The sequence below is a fragment of the Stenella coeruleoalba genome (assembly GCF_951394435.1).
Source record: "Stenella coeruleoalba genome assembly, chromosome: 9".
NCBI lineage: Eukaryota > Metazoa > Chordata > Mammalia > Artiodactyla > Delphinidae > Stenella > Stenella coeruleoalba.
In genome coordinates, this window is record NC_137155.1 from 89,377,598 (window position 1) to 89,400,668 (window position 23,071).

Below are 23,071 nucleotides of genomic sequence, written 5' to 3' on the forward strand. Positions count from 1 at the left end.
TACCAAAGGGGGAAGGGCAGGGGAGGGATCCATTGGGAGTTTGGGATTAACAGATATACACTACTGTATATAAAATAGATAAACAGTAAGGACCTGCTGTATAGCACAGGGAACTATACTCTATCTTGTAATAACCTATAACAGAAAAGAATCTGAATAAGACTAGATATGTGTTTATATGTATAAATGAATCACTTTGCTGTACACGTGAAACTAACACATTGTAAATCAACTATACCTCAATTTAAAAAAAGGAAATGTGACTGTGAATATGCTTACTGTTTACAACCTAAATATGATACAGTGAGTGTAGGCCACAGACTCAGTGCTAGGGCTCACAGAAAATCTTCCAGGATCTCTGTGTACCTGCATGTAGCAGAGCTAGAGACCTCGCAGAAACAGCCACGCCAGGGAACTGTTTCCCCTTCTTTCCTATTGTTCAGTCCTAGAAACACTATAAACGTGGGAAGCTGAAAGTATGGTCAACATTTGATATTCCTCTCATGTGTTTGTGCCTCTAGAGGACTATCAGAGGTACATGCTAAAGTACCTAATCTATAACACCAAATTACACACCCAGTTAGGACACCGTCCAGGAGGTGAACATGGCCGGCCACAGAGGACACGAGAGTACCAGATGTTTTCAAAGAGAATAAAGTGTGACTTGAGTTGAAAAGATGAATGAGACTCAAACAGAAAAAAAAAAAAAGGGGGGGGTGGGGACTAGAAAGATGGAAAAAATATATGCTCATTACTCCTCAGAAAGATCAGCTATAAATAAGGATTAGGTACCTGGTCCCAACTAGGTAGCTTCCCAGAACATAAAAGCTCTTCCCCAAACAGTAAAGCACGCTATGCCCAGGCCACATTTGGTTTGTCTTCTAGTTTTTAATTAATCAGCCCCCACATACCCTGCAAAGGCCTTGATATGAAAATTATTTCTGTTAATGGCTTGGTTAAGGTGACCTACACGTGTAAGGGATCTGGAATCCCAGCTCCCTCAAATAAGCAAGGAGAGTCAGCTGAAGTTGGAGAATATTTCTACCATTCTGAGGACAGCCTGGATGAAAGTCAACTTAGAAAACTCAGTCTGTTTCATAGATAAATGATTCTTGGTTCGCTGTGCCTACTCACCGTGGTCAAGGATATATTTCACAATCTCCCCGTTGCCGGTTTTAGCTGCGTAGTGAAGGAGTGAACAGTGGTCTGGTCCCTGAATTAGCAGGCTGCCTCCATTTTTATAGCTTTCTATTAGCTGAAAAAGAGACATAGGAAAAGCAGCTCAGGCACAGTCCAGAACAAGGGAAACAGCTAACCGGTGATAAAATAAAACTAATGTAACAAACCACAAATGTCTCCATCCTCAGAGGACACAGAGAAAAGTCAAAGAGATGAAGTAACCATTCCTGGGTTGTGTTATCACTCAAATAGATGGCCAGTGTCTCAGCTAACTCCAGAGAGGGTATGTGGGTACTGAACAGCCTAAGGAAATGGAAACATGCTAAATTACTTCTTCCTTTTCTGTTTTTTGTCTTTAACTTTTCTGGGCACTGGTCTCTGTCTCAAGGGAGTAAAGGGTGGAGAGAAGAATAAAAGATTCCCTATGCTAGCTCAGCGTTCTCTTGACTGAAAGAACAATTAAGTCTATAGGCAGGAATAGCTTGATGTCTGGTAGCTAAGCTCCTTCCCCGTCCTTTAGTTTTTTCTCCAATCTCTCATGAGCCTAGCTACCGAGTACAGAAGCTGCTTCCCATCTTCCTGCATGCGCTCACAACACATATGCACACGGCAGACACAGGCACACCCATGTATGTCTCCTTCCTTCATCCAGATCTGTGGCCCAGCCTGCATGCCTTCTGCCCAACGTATACCCAACAAGGCTTGAGATGATCCGTGGGATAAGAACCAGAAGGGTTCAGAGAATGTAGTAGTAGAAACCTAAAAGACTTCAAACATGAGAACAGCCTGGAGAAATCAGATACTGCAGCCTGGGAATTAGGTGGCTAAATGGGGACACAGTCTAAGTTTGTGAAATACTGAACATTATAGAAAGTGTAACTGGATCTCCGTTCTCTACACTGCAGTATATCAGAACAAGAAGAGCCTTTCTGGAGCTTCTAAAAGATAGTTTTAGGATAAATAAGAATCAGATAACTCGGCAGGATATAAGCAAAAGGAATGTGTCTTCCACCAAGAAGTTAGATGGCACATTATAAAAAATCAAACAACTCACAAGGTTGAAGAGTAAACTCACGGTTCACGCGTTCACTCCAAATCATAGAACCGCCATGTGCCAGATGCCAGTGAAACAAAGATGAATACAACTCGGCCACTGGCCTCCAAGACCTTGCCGTCCACGGGGGAGACAGCTGTGTAAAGAATTGCACAGAGACGGAGAAGAACCTGAGGAGGGTAGCACAGGGCACTCGTAGGGGATGGAAAAAAGTCAGGAAAGACTTCCTAGGAAATTGATCAAAAAGGAGTCGCTGAATGGAAGTAAGGAATATATGGGGTTTTCACGCCTAAACTGTGAAGCAAAGGAACAGGAAGAAGTAGCTAATTGTCTTCCACAAAAAGCGAAGAGAATCCTGTTCTGTTCAACTGTCCTGTCTCACAATGACACTTCCATTCTTTGTGGGCAGATACACAGAGGATTTGGGCTCAACAGAATAGCAGAGACCCAATCCATCAGCTGCCCTGATTCTGCCTTTCAGTGGTGTTTATAGACACTGTGAATGTTAAGTTAGTCCACGGGCATTTTATGCAGCCCAGTGTATAGGAGCCACTCATGACAACCTTCACACAGGGATGATCCTGGGTTTTCTGTTCTCAGCTCACTGGTGCACTGCCACCCCCCGCTCCCCACCCAACCTCTCTCTCTATCGCTCTCCATCCCTTACACACACACACACACACACACACACACACACACGCGCAGTTTAATATTTAATATTTATTGTACTTTCTACATGGGATAGAAAAATGAAAGACGATAGAGAAGAAAAAAGAAAAGGGGGAAAAAGTACTTGGGAAGGAAAAGAAAAAAAAGACAAAGAAAAGAATGAAAGAGAAAAACCCTAAGCCTTTATATTTGACCTCTCAGTAAATAAGGTGTTATTAAGTCATTTCTTAGTCATTTAGGAAATAATTACAACAGAGAATGAAATAAGACAGCCAGCTGAACATACTGATTTCCCATCTCTCAAATAATTCTCTACTAAGTACCAAAAAAAAGTGTGGTAATACACCCAGGGACCTGGAAAATCTGTTGCCTAGACTGAAAGTATATACAAAATAAAATGAAAAGGTTTCAAATGTACAACAGTTTGCAAAATTTTCTGGTTTAGAAGCTCTGCAAGGGCAGGAATCAGGTCTTAACTCACGCCTCTCTTTCCCACAGAATCCACTATAAGGCCCTACAGGGAGTATAGGATAGTATTGGTTTAATCCACTGCTGGGAAATGGCACTGAACGCATAGGCGCCCACACTGCTTAGACAGCACTTTCCTCTTGTGGGTAACAATTCCTAGCAACGCTATGATCTGGACAGTGGCACAGGCACCACTCCCAGGATTATGTGTCTAAAGACGGCAGTTTATCAAGATGCTGGCAACCTTCTCACTATTTGTCTTCTGCTAGTAACCTGTTAAAAATGTAGCACAGAGATTTTGCAGTTTATTCAACAGATGTGCGTCAGAAGAACTTGTATACAAGGGCAGTGCTTCTCAGCTTTCTTTTAAGGCTTCTGGTTTCTCCATATGCAGTGGCACCATACTCCATGAGTAAGGCAGAGCCTCTGCCCAGGGGCAGCTGTTGATATTACAGAACAGATCAACGCCAGTGTGCGTTATACAGGGACATGTGGGCAGTCCAAGTCCTGACGCCTGAAAATAACTTGGGGCCAAATACAGCTTTTAGGGTATTCATAGATTATATTATATTTTATAACAAATATTTGCCTCCCCACTATGTTTAGCTACTAAAGAAACACAGATTAACACTATATTAATAAAACAGCTATCATTTTAGAGTCCCTGCTATGTAACAGGAACAGTCTTAAGAGCTTTACATGAATTTTACATTCAATCCTCACAATAAAGCAAAGAGAGGGGCACTGTGATTCCATTTTACAGATGAAGAAACTGAGGCACAGAGAGAATTAGGTAATTACACAAAGTCACGTATACGGTGAATGGCAGAGCCAAGATCTGAACCCACGCAGTCTGACTTTGGAATTCGCATTCACTCTAGAGGCAAGCAGTGACCACCTCCTTCCCTCTGAACTTCCCTCTGAACTAAATTCGTCAGAAAACATGAGCACAAATCAAAATACTCGAGGCAGATCAGAGCATCTTCTGATTCACCGTGATCCCCGAAGTTCAAAACTCTAATAATGTCGCAAGATGTAGGCTCTTGCCTAGAGAATGTATTTCTGGGTATTGTCCAGGTTATTCCTACAGATGCATTCATTTAAAGACCTATCTAAAAAGAAATCTTTTAACTTCAAATTTCAGAGAGGAGGAATTCCAAGCACTGTGAGGACTGCCTCCTGGGGACATGCATCGGTTGTATCTAGTCAAGGCAAATAGCGCAGTGCCTTTGCACAGACCCTTTGCTATTAGGAGATGTAGAGATGCTGTGAAGACCCCTCTCATCCTCTCTTCTCAGTCCTCAAAAAGAGCATCCTTCCTCCTTCTAACCAGCTAGTACCAGGGGGATGAGAAACGATATACGGGATCATGAAAATTTGGTGAGAAATGATGTTGATTTAAAGTCTTAAAGAATCACCAAAAGTTCTGGTAGCAAGATATCTTACCTTCATAAGATCACCAGCTATTACTGCCTGCAAAATTGCTGTGGAAGACAAAAGAGAGATGTCCCATTAGTAGAAGACCCTCTCATTAAAATATTATAAAGGGCTGGATCCGTATTTTGGAGACACAGTCTACATTTGGGGCAGGAACCAGGGGAGGACACACATGCCAAAGGGTGAATCTGGGAACAGACTAAGGCCTTCCCTTTAGCCCTTCCCTACCTGGGCACTCATCTCATACATCATTCTAGAGCCTACCTGAGCCCTCTCCAGCCCAGGTACAGAAAAGAGAACATGAAATTTAGAGTCACACATATTGGATTCAAATCTTAGCCCTGACCCTTACAGGCTGTGGAATACTGGGCAAGTTATTTAACCCCTCTGAGCCTCAGTTTCCACATCTGTAAAACAGCAAGTCTCAATTGTATAGGATCCTTCAAAGGATTAATTCAATCATCTAAATGTTCTTAACTCATCCACTGACGCAAAGTAGGTACCTAATCATGACTGTTTCTGGTCCCTTCTTTCTAGTTCCCTCTACTTTGTCCTTTTGGGGTTCAAAAATCACTAGTAATTTTGTTTGTGTGTTTTATAATTATAGATAAATACCTACTGCTATGGAAAGAAGGACAAGAGACAGTAAAGAAGAAACACATATTTTGATTATGTTCTGAAGAAAATAACCGTATATTTAGCATAAAATTCATTGGTGATTCTTATAGAAAGAGCTCTAGAAGTCCTAGGTAACCTAAACTAATTGTAAGACTATGTAGCCGAGGGGAAAAAAATATAAGTACCTGTGCCTGTCATGTGGGGTGTAGAAGAGGAATGAGAAAATATAACTGATAAAAGGGGGAAAGAATACATGAGTGTCTAATGACAATTATGGTTCCTAAAGGGAACATGTGTATTAGGTCGAAAATGGTCCCTTTAGAAGAATAAATACTTAGATTCTAAAACTGCTCAAAAAAAAGGATTATTTTAAGCCTTTAAAGTCACCAAAAAAATTAGAAGATTTAAAATTTATTTTTCAACTGTCACTTTACTCTTCTTGTTTCAGAGTCTCTCATATAGAGTTAGCCAAAAATGTAGTATCAGGTATCAAAGTACATGGAGCCCTTGACCGTCACTGAACAAAGCCCTTGAAGCATTTATGATGAGCAGTTAGGAGCCCTGGGTGACCAGAGGCAAAGGACCACAGGCATGTTAAACTCGTTCAATGGCCCAGGGCTGAGTGCCTTCCGAAAGCAGAAACCTTGAAAACCTGTGGAAATGATGAGGGTTCCTTGAGCACAGGGGAGGAAGAAGAATGCAGGAAGAATAGAGAAAAAGGAAGAGCAGGAAAGAGGGAAGAATGTTTCTTTCCCATAACAAGCTGTAAGTAATCTGCTTTTCTCACCTCCCTTTGGCTCCCAGCACAATGCTCTTTGTACGCTATCAACGCACACCAATCAGTTGTTGAACTGATTGAAAAGAGAGCAAGCAGAAAAGGAGTGAGAAGGCAATGGAGATAAAAATGACAGAAAGGGACTTAATAAAACGTTATGCATCCAAAGAACCCAAGAAACGTGTCTCACTCCTCCTAGTATAGATGCGACACTGGGGTTCAGAGTGCAGTGACTCTCTCGGGGCACAGAGCCAACGGTGGCCCCATCAGCACCCTAGTGCAGGTCCCTGTGACCAGCCCCAGCCTCTGTCCAGTGCCCTCTGGGAGGTCGCCCTGTAGAAGCTCTACTAGGCTCTGTGAGGCTTACGGAAAATGGAACAAAATAGTCTAAAGGTTATCAAGCTTATAGTGTTGTGGAAAAGGCACTGGATTGGAGTGTAATTCCAATCTCTATAATTTACTAGATATGTAAATTTAAGAAGTCATCCAAACTTTTGGAACCAATTTTCTTATGTAAAATAAGGTTAACAGCTGCCCTGCTTACCTCTCTGTAGTAAAGATGAAACCAAAAAAGTGCTTTATAAATAGGATAAGTTATATTGACAGAAGGGGTAGAGTGACTATACGTAAGTACATGAAAGAGACATACAAACACTTCAGAAGGAGCCTAGCAATGAGGGTAAGTTGGTGGTGGAGTCAAGCAGACACCTCTCTGTTCACAGGCCCCATCAGAAGTGAGGCATGGATGAAGGAGCCAGTGGGATGGTTGGTGCTTCACCCCAAGATGTCACCTGTACCTCAGAGGACAGGGAGGAAGAGGCAGGGGAAAGTATGAGCAGTTGCAGGTCTGGGAGAACGACTCAGTCTGGGCTTTTATACTGTAGGATGTTCTCTTGACCGAGGTAGAGTATCCATTTAGGAAAGAAATAAGGTTGGGGAAGTTGCCTGAGAAGGCAGCTAATGAAGAGCCTTGAAACTTACATGCAGAAGTTTGTAGCAATGTAGAGCCTGCGTTTTCAAGACCATGTTGGCACATTTCTCAAGTTTAAAAGAATTAGAAAAAAGAAAGAATAAAGGGGAGAGAAAAGAAAAGTGAATTCGCTAATTTAAAGCACCAGTGAATAAAATTTGGTGCATATAAGCAAGAAATCAGGATGATAACAAAAATTCCCCAGGATAAATACCATTGAAAGAGCCCTGAAAATAAATGAATGAATGAACAAATGAATGAATTAATGAGAGGCTGGAGGAAAACTTATGCTAGCTGCAGAGTTCAAAGGATTGTTGGAGGAGGTGAAATTTAAGGTGACTCTTCCACAATAAGTGGATTTAATTAGCAAAGAAGATTTGGAAAATCCTTAAAACGTGAAGGGAAGATATGAACAAGGACTTGGAAGTTAAGAGTCATGTTGTCTGAGGCGCCCTGGGAAGAATTCTGCATTATCACATCTGAGGCTGGGTTGTCTTAGGTCATAACTGTAGAGTTCCTAAGGGACTGCTCCAGGGAGCACGCTATGTCAAGAGAAGGAACCTGGATTTTCATCCCAAGAGTAATGAGAAGCTATGGAGGCGTTAAAAGTAAATCGAGGATCGTATAAATGCCCTGACACATGCCAGTTTGATTCCTCCCCTTCCCTCCCGCAAACAGAGTTACGACCTGCTCTCAGCTCAATTGCTCCGGATTACCCCCATTACGGCGGCTTTCCATTGCTACCTCAGACTCACTCAAAAGCATTTTTATTTATGTCTTTTGGTTTCCTACAGCCTCCCAATTTAAAGTCCCCATGAACAGATAGAAGAGCATATAAAAGAATCATAACCACAAATAATTTCCAATTGTACTGGAGACAGAAAACATGAATATTTATTTTTAAGCCAAGTAGTATACTCAAGGGTAGCTATTATGCAAACATTATTAGGCACAAGGCCCTCTTCTCTCCTGATTAATGTCCTTCCCTCCTGAACACTGTTGTTTAAGATTTGCTCTGCATAAACAGAGCCTGAATCCATTAGTATTCAACTCCAGATAATAACCTTCTGAAAGAGCAAGCTTAAAAACAAATAATGAGTTGTTATGATTACAGTATTATTCTTTATTATTTCTTCAGCTCTGAGCCTGCCTTCTTGCCTTTTCCAAAACTCCTTCATAACTGAGGCAACAATGCTTCCAAATTCAAAAGAATAAGGGAAGTCAAATGGCCAATGGGACACAAGGGTTACTGAGTAGGTGGATACTAAGTTTCCCAGACAATTAAATCACATAAACTTAGACAGTCAGACAGGAAAGTAAGAGGGTAGAGAACTGAAAAGTTTGTCAGTTTTAGAGTTTAGAAGTTGAATCATTAGTTCACAAGAAATGGTTTATTTTTCCTTCAGCGCTGTGCCTTCCAATCAATTGCTAAACAGTAAACATCCTGAGAGAGAAAGCTGGAACTGAAAAGTCAGGACTACCAGGAAGGAATCACTGTCTTCCTTCTCACAGCCTCTCTCCTAGGCCTGGACTCCCAAAAGCCCGGACATCCTTAGCCATCGGTGCACAGAAGGGAAAAAATGACTCCTATCACCTGGAATCACGATGGGGAGAACACAGTCCAAGGGCCCACTGGCTGGCTCGCCTGCTTCTGCCGTGCCAGGCCCTGTTTAAGGCTGACCGTACAAAATATACTCCATCCTCTCAGAGAGCTGATATTTTGGCAAGAAATCCAAATTAGGAAGGAATATATTTTAATTGAGTCTAGAATCATACTGCCTGAGTTTAAGTCTTGTGAGTACCATTAACTAGCTATAACCTTGGGCAATTAACCAAGCTTCAGCTCTCTCATGAGGAAAATGAAGATAAAATCAGTTCTTTTGAGTCTGCTTTGCAAGTAAGCTCAAGAAACAGCGACTCTGATCACTGTGGTCTTCTGTGTAGAACACCATGGAATACTGATGTTTTTAACACCATTACACAGAAATGAATCACTTTCTTCTATGAAATGAGAAGTTTAGACTAAGGTCAACTGTAGCTCTAGAACATGGCATATGACTACTTCCAAAGGGATGGTTTAAGGTTGTGACGTTTGCTTTGCAGACAAAAATATTTGTAAATAAAAAAGAACTTGGCAAAGCCACGTGTATGTTTATAAATCTCAATAAATGAACCAAAATAACTAAGCTGTATATAAAGTCACAAGCCTGAGCATTTATGTCTATTTAAAATTTTTAATCTTTCATGTTCAGCTATTTTTCAGTTTTAAAATTAATATTCTGTTGCTGAATTGTCACTTGCTAATGATGGCAGTCATCTAAATCTTTTGTTTTTTACTTGTGGAAGAAAAAATTAAATGTAACAACAAAAACTGTTGAACAAAGAATGGCTTGTGGAGGCCTAGGCGGTAAAAATCAGTTGATTCATCGAGAATCATAAATATACGTCTGGCTTTGCCAAGTTCTGCATACTTTTTACTCCTAAATATTTACATCTGCAAAGCAAGAATCACAACATAAAACTAATGCTTCAGAAGCCATATTCCACATTGCAGAGCTCTACTTGGCCTTAGTCTAACCCTCTCATTTCATAGATAAGGAAAATGGGGCTTGAGCAGTAAATTGACTTTTCCAAGGTCACACAGATAGTTAGCAATCCAGCTGAGAGACAGAAGGGCGCTTGTCTCTTTTATTTTTATTATTTCTTTTATATTTTCTTTTATTATTTCTGACTCTTAGGTCAGAGTTCCTTCCACCATGCTGTTTCTTCTTTAACTTGGAGCAAGGTAAGCAAAAATTAAAACAACCCCAAATAAAAGGTTCATGAATGCATCACATAGAAAATAAAGTCAATTTATGGCTTTAGGCTGCAACTCTTTTTATGCCAAAGCAGACACGGAAAAACAAGCATCCCTACGGCGAATGTCATGTTCACAATTCCCTTGATCTGATCGCGACAGGTGTCTTCACACTTTTCCTTAATTACTTACTGCTCAGCCGCCAGAGAGTCTGCACTGTCAGATGCCCAAAAGCTTACTTCTCTGAGATACATATTTCTGCATAGCTTCTCCTGCATTTTCCTTATCAGCAGCATTCTGTCCAATTTTTCTACTTTGTGAGCAGCAAGCCCTGGTACATGAGCAACAAACTGTGAAGGCTTAGCTCCCAAAATGGAATTTAATATAATCGTGAACCACAGCAAAGGTAATCTAACACACATTTAATGGATAGCTATCGTGAATTATGCTAATTAGGCATAAAGGAGGAAGCAGCTCATGAAAATGACTGATAATTGATATTATTTTACATAGTCATACTGAACAAACCCAAGACGAGGTGAAAGAAAGGAGGAACTAGATATCTCTAAAGACCTCTGCATTTGAATCTAGGCCTCAAGGAAGTTTTGACAATTGATAATAAGATACATGCCAAGTTCTTTGCTAATAATGGCTAGAATACTAAGGGTTCTTAATAATATATTAGAACTCAAGATTATTCTTATAATGACACATAAACCTGTATCAGTTCCCTATTACTGCATAGCAAACCATCCCAACATGCAGTGGCTCTAACACGGCAATTATGTATTTTGTTCAAAAGCTGATATTTGGGCTGGGTTAAGCAGAAATATCTGCTCTATCTGGCATCAGCTGGGGCAGCTTCACTGAAAGCTCCAAGCGCCACTTCACAGATCACACGCACAACTGGTAACTGGGAGCTCTGCTCGCGTGGGCTTCCTTGGGTTGCTTGGGCTTCCTCCTGAAATGCTGACTGTTTCAAAAGCAACCATTCCAAGGGAGCCCAGTGGAAGTCACCTTGCCTTGGAAATCACACAGCGTCACGTCTGCTCTGCCTCAGGCTTAAGTTCGCCCATATTCAAGGAAAGGAGCCACATACCTCATAGCTCGATGAAAAGAACGTCAAAGTCCTGCTGCAAGAAGAATATGTGGGATGGGAGATGCCGCTGTGGCTGTTCTTGGAAAACACAAGCCGTCACATCCCACACTTGCATCGTGATGTGCATGGAGTCAGTGGGTTGGTGCTGACTTTCAGTTAGGGTTGGGAACTGACCAAGAACAGTAGCTTCTGTCACCTGTGTGATCTATGGGAGTGTACCTGCACACAGTGTCATCTGTTTGACATCATGAGTATCTCGGCAGATAAATAAGAAAAGGTGGAAGACTACTTATCAGAAGGACCAGCTTTTTGGAGCGGGAAGTGCAAGGCAAGTAGAAGACTCTGCAGACAACAAATGCTGGTTGAACTGAATTAGGAATTCTGTGTAAGGTGTGCTCTCTTTAATCATCAGATGTGAGAAGAAACTGCCCCTCCTCTTTTTCTTCTCCAGTCAGGCAAACACTCACAGAACTCTAGTCCTATATTCCTCACGCTCTGCTGACTGGCGTCTCCTCCACTGCTGAAATATCGAATAGAGGGTTACAGAGCACACACCTCACATAGTTTGTCATCTTATCATCTCATCGTCATTGGGATTAACCCATCAGTGGCATCTAAGGGCCATTAAATGCTACAGTGGTCTAATACTCAAATACCACCTGTGCCAAATCCCTCTTAGCATGTGCAACCAGAGACGGAAGACATAAATAGGTTTTGTGTCTCTCTAATGACAGAGTTAATCCTCAAATTCAATTAGTCCCTGCTAATTGAATTCATGAATGTATATGGGTTCTCTCCATCTGCTACAGCGATCTTTTTGAAGCTGTTATTAGCATGGAAGAGGTTTCCTGTTTGGAGAAAAAATAAACAGCCCCCATCCAGTGTTCCCTCCTGGCAGAAAACGTGCACCTTGCTGCCAGAGGACCAGGACGTGCTCCCTTCAGAGACAGTCAGTTCCATCTCCCTTATACAGCACTGGAATGACCTATAAACAGTGCGGGAACCAGATGTCGCTCCCAAACATCCCACTTGTTTATCTCTTGTTGTGAAATTGTTCTCTGGTTGTTTTACATGTTTAAGTCCCATCTCTGCCATTAAGCCACAAGCACAGGGACTGTGTTTTTCATTTTTTCCTCTTTGTTTTATCCATACACCACCTTTCAATGAAAACTCTATAGTACAGGAAGTATATGAAGTGCTTACTAACTGCCTGGTGGACACTTATGGTCTGGGGATTCGGCTGGCTATCATTTCAACATTCTTCAAACTCTGGGTCAAGGAAGACGTTCTGAGGAACAGAAGAAAGTCTACTTTACTGGCCCCTGCTACACCTGGCAGTAAATTTTGCAGCTGAAAATAGTTCCATATCTTTTTAAGGTATATAGTGGTGTTTATTAGAGGCAGTGACACACCATTGTAAGTATCTCAATAAACCAGAAATGGTTACATTATGGGTCAGATGAGAGCCTTATACTAAGCAACGATGCATGTTACTTCCTAGGACATTGGTAGTAAGCCTTGGCTCACTGTTAAAACAAATGTCATAGGTTAATTAATCTGCTTTGGGCATTGGGTTAGAGAAGACAAGTTCCCAAGTTAAGGGGCCAATTGGGTTCATACTCTTCCACAGTCACAACATGTCACTTTCCACCAACTGTGAAAATATGTGCTGACACTAGTCACTGGGGGACCAGAGAAGTTCTTGAAAATACCTTTTTGACAGTCTATACAGCTCAAAATTAATGTTTTCTCTAGTGATGACAGATTAATATTATCATTTTTGGATGAAGTGGTTCGACACACTTTTTTATGTAGTACCATCTTCTAAAGGAATATCCAATTATTCCTATAAAACTAGAAAAATATAAATTCATTTTTAGCATCAATATTATAGAATCCTATCAACTGTTTTTGTTCAATAAACATTAAGCTTCCATCCACAGGGAGGCTTTTTCCTATTTGTAAAGGGTTTCAATCTGATTACAACTTACTAACTTCATGAACCCTAAATAATTATAGTACGCAATAACACTCTTTCTCCTTACGAATAAAGTCATACGTCCTAAAATGCTTAGCGCACTGTAAACTGCTTTAGCAATGTAAGAGATTTAAAAAAAAAAGTTCCAGTATTCTCCAAAAGTCCTTCATCCCTAGAATGCTGAGAGAATTTAATTTAGATTGACAAACTTTGTTTATTTTTGCTTTCCCTGGCATTTGGATGATAAAGCATAATCCTGACAGGGTAAGAGAAATGGAAGAACTAATAGATGAGGTCCCCGTGAGCCTCACAGATGAGAGGACGGTGCCAAGAAGAGGAGCTGCTGCCGGCCTCAGGTCCTAATGACGTTTGCTGAGGATCTTGAGGAGAGCATCAGGGATTCGGCATCATCCCTTCCCTCAGCGTCAGGCTGGCGTTGCTCCTGTGATGGGTCTCCTTGAACTCATGGGATGTATTTTAGCAGTGTCCTTCAGGACCTCTAAGAGGAACTTAGGTTGAGGAAGTGCGTTCACATTTCATTCAGTGATAGCTGCAAGCAGACCTGACAGGGCCTGAAAGTGATAGATGGTTATCAGTTTTAACCAAATATCAAGACTGCATGGGAAATGGTGTTTAAGGCCAAGATCCAAGTACAAGTGAGTGTGCTCTTGAGCTCAAAAAGATGATAGGTTTATAGGTCATCCGGTCGGTCATCGGATGGTTAAGTACCTTATCATCTCCTAGCAGCACACTTCAGGTAAAGACCTTTAGAACTGAGAAGAAGACTAGGTTTAACCAAAACACTCCTCCCTGGAATGAAATAAAGCCAAGGAGGAGTTGACACAGCAAAAGACACTTTCAGAGACATACCAGCAAAATGCACATACAGCCAAAGTGTACCTTTTTCTAAAAAGGTAAAATTTCTAGAGTTTGTCCTCACTTGTAAGTGTGAAGACAGACAAGATCATTTGTATCTGCAAGTAAGTTATAAGAAAAACACTAATTTAGACTCTTCCCCATATCAACATATGATAGATATTAATTGGAAGCACAGAAAAATTAAGCATTTTACTTCAGAGAAATGAAAAAAAAAGTTTTAACTTTCACTTCAATACTATGCTAACTTAGGACTAAGCAATATCACACCTTAGAAGCAAGAATTATAAAGCAAATGGTTAGTTCTGAAGCTTGCTCAAAGGATAAGATACAAAGTAGAAAAGCCTTCAGTATATGAGTTGAACTTCAAAGATATGTATTAAAGAGCAGATTTTACTGTCCAGTTGCTAAGAGAGAAAAAAATAAAACTATACCTTCATTCTTCTTAGGGATTCATATACTCTAAAGACAGCAAGGTAAGGGTATCTATAAAGCAACGTGTGCACACTTACACAACCACATGTAGCTCTGCTTGCTACAGAAGTAGGGTGATGTATGGGATGATTTCCTCGGGAATTTGTTAGAAATGGTTTAAAAAAAAAAAAAGGAAGATTTGCATTGGCAAAAAGATGGGAGGAGAGTTCTCTATAGAGAAGACCGGCAGCATAGAGCCATGGAGGACAAAGTGATAAGCAGTTTCACTTGATAAAGGAGGAGAGCTGAAATGGGAGCATGGAGAAATGAGTCAGAGAGTTAAAAGAGGGTGCTTCCAAGACTCAGCAATGTGAGGTCAAAAACTTTTTAAAAAAATGTCAGTGAAAATCACTCAGCAACTCCATTTTCCAAATATAACCTTGGTCATGCCTGTCACTCTTTTCCTCGAAGATAAAAAGAGCTTAAATCTAGAGAAGAGGAAAAAAGGAAAGCTCGCTGGGAAATCAATACCAGAAGAAGAACGTCTTTGGGTGGGTCATGCTTTCCAAGAAAGAGAAGAAGCCCTCAGGGTTAGTTAGGGAAGATACGAGAACCAGAGAGACGCGTGGTCAGAGAAACAGAGCCAACTGCTGCAGAAACGGTACGGTTTAAACGACTTTTTTGCTATCTTGTAAAACACCACTCTAATTTTTTCGCAGAGGCTGAAATAAGCGCCTTCACTTCCTAGGGTGAAAAGAGGGGATGGGAATGTCACCAGACTGAGCAAAATTGAGTGGATTCTAGCTGCTTACAAATCCCTTTTTCAATAAGCCTTGGGACTTTGCTTTGTCAGGAGAGAAGCTGGAAGCTGCATAATTAAATAGTTATGTATTTTGTTACCTTGATAAAGAAAGCTGCCAGTGTGAAAGCTGCCTGCAGCATTTATGTGCTTTGCAAAGTTCGGTTTCCATCTTTTCAAAAGATGGGTACATGGTGAGGTGTGAAAATAGCAGTGATGTTTGTCATCACAAGCAGAAGTGACAGACTGGCCCTCGGCTGCAGGAATCCATACACTAGCAGGGCAGAGGTGTCTCCGCAATACCTTTCCAAAATGGCAGATGACATTTTTGGTTTTGCCTCGTGTGTTTCATTGTGCAGTATTCTTTCCTAGCTTCGATGCCTCAGTCCCCTGAACAGAAGGAGCCTTAGATGTCAGCCAGCTCAGGGTGCTCAGTGAAGACACCAAGGCGTGAGAGCAGTGCTCTGCCTAAGGTTACCCAGCCTGCAAAAGGCAGCGCCAGGGCGATGCCCGGTCCTTCCCACGCCAAGAACAAGGCTCTTGTCTTTGCCTGATGCTACCATCCATGTTCAAGTGACCACTGCCCAGAATGACACAAGTCTTTCTCTGTCCATTGGGCTCCCTGAAGGAGATGTCTACTTCCAGTAAATTTGTAAAACAATAGGCTTAAATAAAGTCATAAGTCCATGCAAATAGATCTATCGGGTCTATTTATAGAAAAATATATTCCCATTTTCGTTATTTGACATTGAGAGTTTTTCTTGCTCTCTCTTGCATTTTTACACGCCTGCTCTGTCCCTTTCTTTTGTTAATATCTGCAAGCAAACTATGTGCTAGGCATAGAGCTAAATGTTTCCCCGTATTATCCAATTCAGTCCTCACAGTGAGTCGACTAGATATGTAGTCGTATTGTTATCACCCCATTTGAAGGATGAAGAAACTGAGGCTTACTGAGGTTGACAGTTGCTCAAGGGCTACTGTGTAACAGAGCCAGGCTGTCAGCCCAGCATGTGAAAGGCTGACGAGGGAGCCTTTTCTCCCCAGCAGGGGACCATACTGTCCCCCCTTATGTGGCTGTACAGACTGTCAGATAGCACTACGGTGTCGCTAGGTGATGAAACGAGGTCCTCTCTTCCCAACATTTCCCTGGTCAGCCACAGGGAAATGTGGCTGACCAGGGATGCAGGTTTAGTTGTCTCCGTGCCCCATACTTTTTGTGGCTGACCAGGGATGCAGGTTTTGTTGTCTCCATGCCCCATACTTTTCTAGCTCTGATGAGGGAAGGTGCAGAAAATAACGCTGCAGCACCGGGAAAGGAAATGCCGTGGTAATGAACTACTCACAGGTATTGTGTGAAGTTACACTGACTAGAAGAAGGGATGTTGCATGAAGCTAAGAAAGTCATACCCTAAAATTCAGAGCATCCGGGAAAAGAGAATGGACACAGAAAGCCGGCAAAATGAGGAAGGAAGCATTTAGTTAACTTCATTCTTTTGAAAGAGAGGGGCTTGGACTGATGACTATTTTCCCAGCTCTATCCAGGACAGCACGGGCCTAAGGAGCTATAATGGGCGTCATGGGCAAACAAAAATCCACACAGGAAAAATGCTTCCGAGATCCTGGAACGTACAGGTTGAAGTAACACATCCAGGATTAACTTCTGGGAACCACCCTAGAAAAGGAACAAGGTATTCTAATATTTTGCAACTGGTACTCGTGACGAGAGAGGCTTAGTCTAAGACCGTGATTCAGTTGCCAGCAGCCACCCAGTTCTTTGCAAGAGAAAGCCATCAAAATAAAAAACAAGCTTTAGGTAGAGCAGATTGGGTGAAAAGTTTTCATTGGCTATTAGGGTTTCTAGTTAAGTAGAACACAGACAAATGGAGTAACAATAACAGTGATCCTTATATAAGGACCGTACTACCATAACTGCCAATGTACCTGCTAGCCCCTTGGTTATATGGGTAACCCAGATAATATTCTACAGAGTAAAGAGCTTAAATAAACAGTAACATTGACAAAGCAAGTGCAGTTCTTCATCTCTGCTCTCACAGATGACGACACGCGGACCAAGCCAGTCATTTCCCACTCCCTTTTTAAACACTTACCTGTAGGACAGGTGATGTATCTGTAGGAATGAGATCTATGAAAGCTTCATTTGTTGCCGGCGGATCCACGACACAACGGTATTTGATGACCTCTTCCCACCCATCCACTTAAAAGCAACCACGAGATTAGCCTTCATCCCTTCCTCTCTCCTTTTTTTCTGTTACTTTCTTATTTTGCAGTGTTTTAAATACTTTAACTTAAATATTCTCTGAGGCCAAAGGCAATGTAAAGCAAAGTTGTATGTAAATCTTAGTAAAGAATACTCCCCCCTCAACACACACAGACATCTATAATAAGGCTTCAAAAGCTAATTAGATACTGATCACCAACAACACATTCCAAAGAACCCAAAAGGATCAAAGGATTATACAGTTATAGTCGATAGTCAGATTTAATAAGGGGGACTGAGAGAGAATAGTAGGGTCAGGAAAGAACTAAGGTAGTACAACCTGATTTTGGAAAGCCCGGGGTGGGAGGGGGGGAGTTCGTTTTGTTCGCTTGTTCTGTTTTATTTTGTTTTTAATCAGCAGTGATTGTCTGTTTTCCTAGGAAATGTGAAAGACTAGCCAAGGAAAAGCATGCTGTCATCTTTTTTTTTTTTTTCTTTTTTTCATGCTGTCAGTTTTGTTCCTTTCCTTTCACACAGCCTTTGGGGAGCACCCAGTGAGACCACCATAAAAGGCCATCTTTTCAGCACATTAGTAACTGAATTTCTTTGGAAAAGGACCAGCGCTAACCTATCCTCTACAAGAGGGAACAATGTTAATGAGGCCACAATGGAACTCAAAGATTTGTACTGGAAGGTGCTGTTTGCCAACACCACATACTGCAGCAAATGTTACAGTGAGACTTGTACAGAGGGAATCAGGTCTGTGCCAGGGCATGGCGTAGAATGGGGCAACATTTCTATTCATTGAGTATAGAGTTAAATAAGAAGGGCAACACCACCCATGGAGAAAAAATTTGGAATACACTCAAAAAACCAGTCAGTGGATAGGGAAGGATAAATCACGGGCATTTGAGTTGTTAGAAAAATTCATCATTGTTTGTCCTTAGAATCGATGGAGGTGGTTCGAAAACAGAGAATTAATGAGCACAGAGGAGGGGCTGGAATGAAGGACAATGGAGATGGTTTGCCAGAGAGATGGTAGGAGGGTACATAAGCCGTATGGCTGTGTGAATACAAGGGAGATGGGATCTGGAGAGGGGCCCCCAAGCAGGAAGTAGAAATAATTAATTCAAGCAAGTAAACAAAACCAGGGTGAGGAAGAACCTCAAAAGGGAGCACTAAGTTCTTCATGAAGAACCTAGGGGTGAGACAGGAATAAAGACACAGACCTACTAGAGAATGGACTTGAGGATATGGAGAGGGGAAAGGGTAAGCTGTGACAAAGTGAGAGAGTGGCATGGACATATATACACTACCAAACGTAAAATAGGTAGCTAGTGGGAAGCAGCCGCATAGCAAAGGGAGATCAGCTCGGTGGTTTGTGACCACCTGGAGGGGTGGGATAGGGAGGGTGGGAGGGAGGGAGACGCAAGAGGGAAGAGATATGGGAACATATGTATATGTATAACTGATTTACTTTGTTATAAAGCAGAAACTAACACACCATTGTAAAGCAACTATACTCCAATACAGATGTAAAAAATAAATAAATAAAAATTTAAAAAGTAAAAGTAAAAAAAAAAAAGGGAGCACTAAAAGGTTTGAATCTAAATACAAAAGCCAATAGGGGATTCCACAGTCATAAACTGAATTGGGGGCAAAAAAAACCCTCTAGCAACTCTGCATTAGCTAGCCCAAGGTCACTGCAAAGTGACCATACTGCGATGGCCAATATTGAAAACTCTTCCTAGCAAGGCAATTAAAGATCTGCAGATGTTTCCATCTGTATCATTAGCCAAGCTTACTTATCACATTTTACTAAAAAATCGCTTATAGAAAATAAAAAGGAAAAACATCTAACTTTCTTAATCCACTCTACTCTTCTGGTCATAAAATAATTGTCTTTCTATGTGATATTTTCTTAAGGAAATAGCTACCTTTCAAGAATTCTACCTTTTTAAGATTGAGTGCTACTGACCGGAAATTAGATCCCTGTTTCCTTGATTATGGAAGTATGGAGGTAAAATAAGTGAACAAGAATATAGCTTTAAATTGTTCTTCTGTGTCAAGGGTACTGCTCACTGATATGAGAAGAAAAAAATAAAATCTCTTTTCTAATGACCAATTCCAACCCAATAATTATGAGGTCTCCTTTCAACAAAAAGAATCAAGATTTCCTATAACATTAGCTCAAAACTTAGCCATGCTATTGAGACTATATAAACGGGGGCTAAAAATGGGATCTGGATCTAGAGTATGAGTTTGAATCCTAGTTCTACACATGTGACCTTGAACAAGTCACCTAATAGGTTTGTGCCTTAGTTTCCTCATCTGTAACATGGGAATAATAGTAGTACTATGATTGTTGTGAAATTTAAATATATATAAAACATTTAGAGCAGTTGGTTCAGTATATAATAGTTTGGTGTGACCTTAAAGTTACTTAACCTCTCTAAACCTCAGCAGAACATCCCTTAAGCCACTGCCTGGAACTTATTAAGTTTTAATAAATACTGACCTTGTTTTTCAGTTTTAAGTACACATAAGAGTATATTATGCCAAATAATTTCAAAGGAGTAGTTGAACTTATTTTTGCTAAAACACAAGGACCCAAACCATTAATCCCTCCAACCTTAGTTTCTCAAAAATCAGTTATTCTTTAAAAAAAATTTTTAATTTCAGGAGGTATCATAGTTATTTTAAAATATATATAACTCTCAAGATGTGTAACTTTTATTGGAATAAAAAAGAATATAAATTTCTCTTTTTGATAATAAGGGGAATGAGCTACTTAACAATTTAAGCTAAAATGCTGGATTAAAAAAATCAGGAAATGTGGGGAGATGGTGGTAATAGTTGCAGCAGACTATTTGAATATTCCTGAGTCTCCACATACAGAGAGACAGAGGAACTAGAAGAACCAAAAACACATGGTCAACATTTAAGACAAAGTAACAAGATACCCTTATAAACCTCAAAATTACGAGTGGCTGGAGAGAAGACACCAAGAGTCAAATGACCTGCATTCTATCAATGTCTGTGCTGGAAAGCCCAGGGAAGCAGCAGGGCAGCTGATGGACCTGAGAACAGAAAGCCTTAAAACAGCCAGCAGGTGTTCACTGAACAGTACAGTGGGCCAAGGTGAGAACACCTACAGAAACTGTCACAAGCTTTTCCCATTCCCACAGCACAAGGGCCCCCAGTAAGGACTAAAAGTACCTGGAGCACTGCAGCCCCTGTAAACTCTTAAAACTGACCATCCAGGGCTCCCCTTCAAGATAGGACCCAAAGTGAGGGTAATCTTCCAAGTGGAGTACACACTGAGCAGAACAGGGACAACAGGAGTAAAGGAAAGAGGTCTGGATAAAAGTGAGGCTAGGGATCAAAGCCAGGAAGTCTGAGAAAGCAAGCTACCACACTTTTAACAGTACACAAAACCAACCCAAGAAAGAGCTCTCTGAAGTTAGAACAGCTAACAAGTGTTTTTCTTTCTAAATTTCAGAAAAACTAATTTCATATGAAGTATCAAAAAAAGGATGTAAAATCTCACATGAAGGAAAAAAAACAAGAATAAGGAACAGAATAACATTCCCACAGATAGTGGAAGTGAATCACAAATACTTGCTATAAAAAAAAGTAGTAACGTACTGTTTCAGATGAGCTTAAAGACACGATACAAAGAAATATCATGTATCAGAATTAGAATAATTCAGAAATGAGGTGATATTCAACAAAACATTAGAAATAAAAGAATAAAACATTTTGCAAATTAAACTAGAAAGAACACAAGAACAAATAAATTCAACCAATAAAGCCTTAAGTAGAAGAAACAAAGAACTTTTAAAAATCAAAAAGAAAAGAGGAAACGGATAAAAGGAATGTGAGAGAAAATGGCAAAGGTTGAAGATAAGCAAAGAAGATAAAACAAACATACAAAATGAACTGAAGAAAACTAAAGCAAAAAAACAGAACAAACCCTTAATTCAAGAACATGGTTCTGAAGTTTAAAAAATAATAAACTTTATATTTAAATAGTGTCATGTCTTAAAATGATCTACATCCAGGCATATTTTCATAAAAATACTGAACATTAAAGGAAAATAAAATATCCTTTGGGTATTAAGACCAAAAAAAGTGACTTTTATAAGGAGAATATTATCATTAGACTTTAATAGCAAGTGCTTTATGACAGGAGAAAAATGTAATATTTAAAATGTCAAGGAAAGAACATGTGCCCCAGTGAGTCTGTATGCAGCACAACTAATTTTCAAGGGTGAAAGACTCAGACCAACTGCTATTGTATGAAAAAACTGGTTTCCTAAGGAATCTACAAGAGAATGTGGTTCAGACAACTAAAATAACTAGAGAGACTTAGACGTAATGACTGGTGATGAACATTAACTAGTTACTGTCATTATCTGAATATGATGCACTCTGAATTAATGTCTCTGTGTTTCCTATGCATTCTAAACAAGAACCGAACAAGCACCCACACACACAAACTCACAAATGGAGAATTTAATTTACATTAATCAAGTTTGGTAGTTTTCTCTGGTGACTGGAAAACCTCTCTGAAGGACTTAAAGAATTCTTGTGCATAAAGGCCCAAGGAAATGAGCAGCTCACCTAGAATAATCTTAAATGAACATGAATAAAAATCAGTAAAAATGAACAAGAAAACAACTTTGAAGAAATTATCTGGGATGCAATCCAGAGAAACAAAGAGATATAAAATAGGGAACAGAGGGTAAAACATATATAGGATAGCATGAAAATGTCTAACATGCATCTAAATGGAATTCCAGAAGGAGATATATAGGGAAGAGAAAGCATTCAGGTAATATTTGTATTTAAATGTCTATGTTAGAAAAATAGTAGAAAAGGAATAAAAATAACCCAAATGATGAGAAGGAAACTATAAACGTAAGAAACTAATGAAACAGAAGACAAATACATAATACAGAGGACCAATGAAGGTAAAAAATGGTTTCTTGAAAAACCAGTAACATAAAGGGCTCTAAGCCTCTGGTGAGAGGGAGAGAGAGGTGGAGGAGACACACACACACACACACACACACACACACACACACACACACACAGCAGGCACAATCAATATTAAAAATGAAAAGGTAGATGTAACCTCAGATCTCATAGAAGTTACACAGACAGTAAGATAGTATTTAAAAATGTATGCCAAAAAATGAAAAATAACTTTAATAAAATGGATGAATTCCTTTAAAAATAGTTACCAATACTGATTCAAGAAGAAATAAAAAAATCTATCTCCTCCAACATTAAAAAATACAAATCTGTCATTGAAATTTTCCCCACAAAGGGAATGCCAGCCCCAGATAACTCTACTGATGGGATCTTCTAAGATAGTCCAGAAATAGATAACAAGTGTTACACAAAGTCTTCCAGATGTTAGGAAATGAGATGCTTTCCAATTCATTTTATGAAGCTATGAACATCATACATGCACTATACTATAAAAAAGAAAAATAAAAAGCCAATCACACTCAGGAATATGGAAGTAAAATTCTAAGTAGAATATTAGTAAGCTGAACCCATCAATATATAAAGGAGATAAATGTAATAACCAATTTGAACTCATCTCATGAATATAATAGTGGTTTCTACTAAAAAATCAATCAGTGAAGTGCACCATAGTAAAAGACCCAATGAGAAAAAGCATATTATCATCTCAAAAGATGAAAAAA

The 23,071-nt window shown here is 40.1% G+C and overlaps 1 protein-coding gene across 5 annotated transcripts in view; it reads right to left on the bottom strand.

The window, feature by feature from the left end:
• DGKI (diacylglycerol kinase iota) overlaps positions 1-23,071 on the bottom strand; it is a gene marked incomplete at its 5' end in the record, with an annotated part of 450,496 nt that overhangs the window by 22,109 nt on the left and 405,316 nt on the right. For all 5 annotated transcript variants that reach the window (XM_079930955.1, XM_079930954.1, XM_079930953.1 and 2 more), the window contains 2 exons: positions 1,135-1,255; positions 4,817-4,854. In XM_079930955.1, the coding sequence (XP_079787081.1) occupies positions 1,135-1,255; positions 4,817-4,854 (159 nt within the window). The remainder of the gene's footprint in view (positions 1-1,134; positions 1,256-4,816; positions 4,855-23,071) is intronic.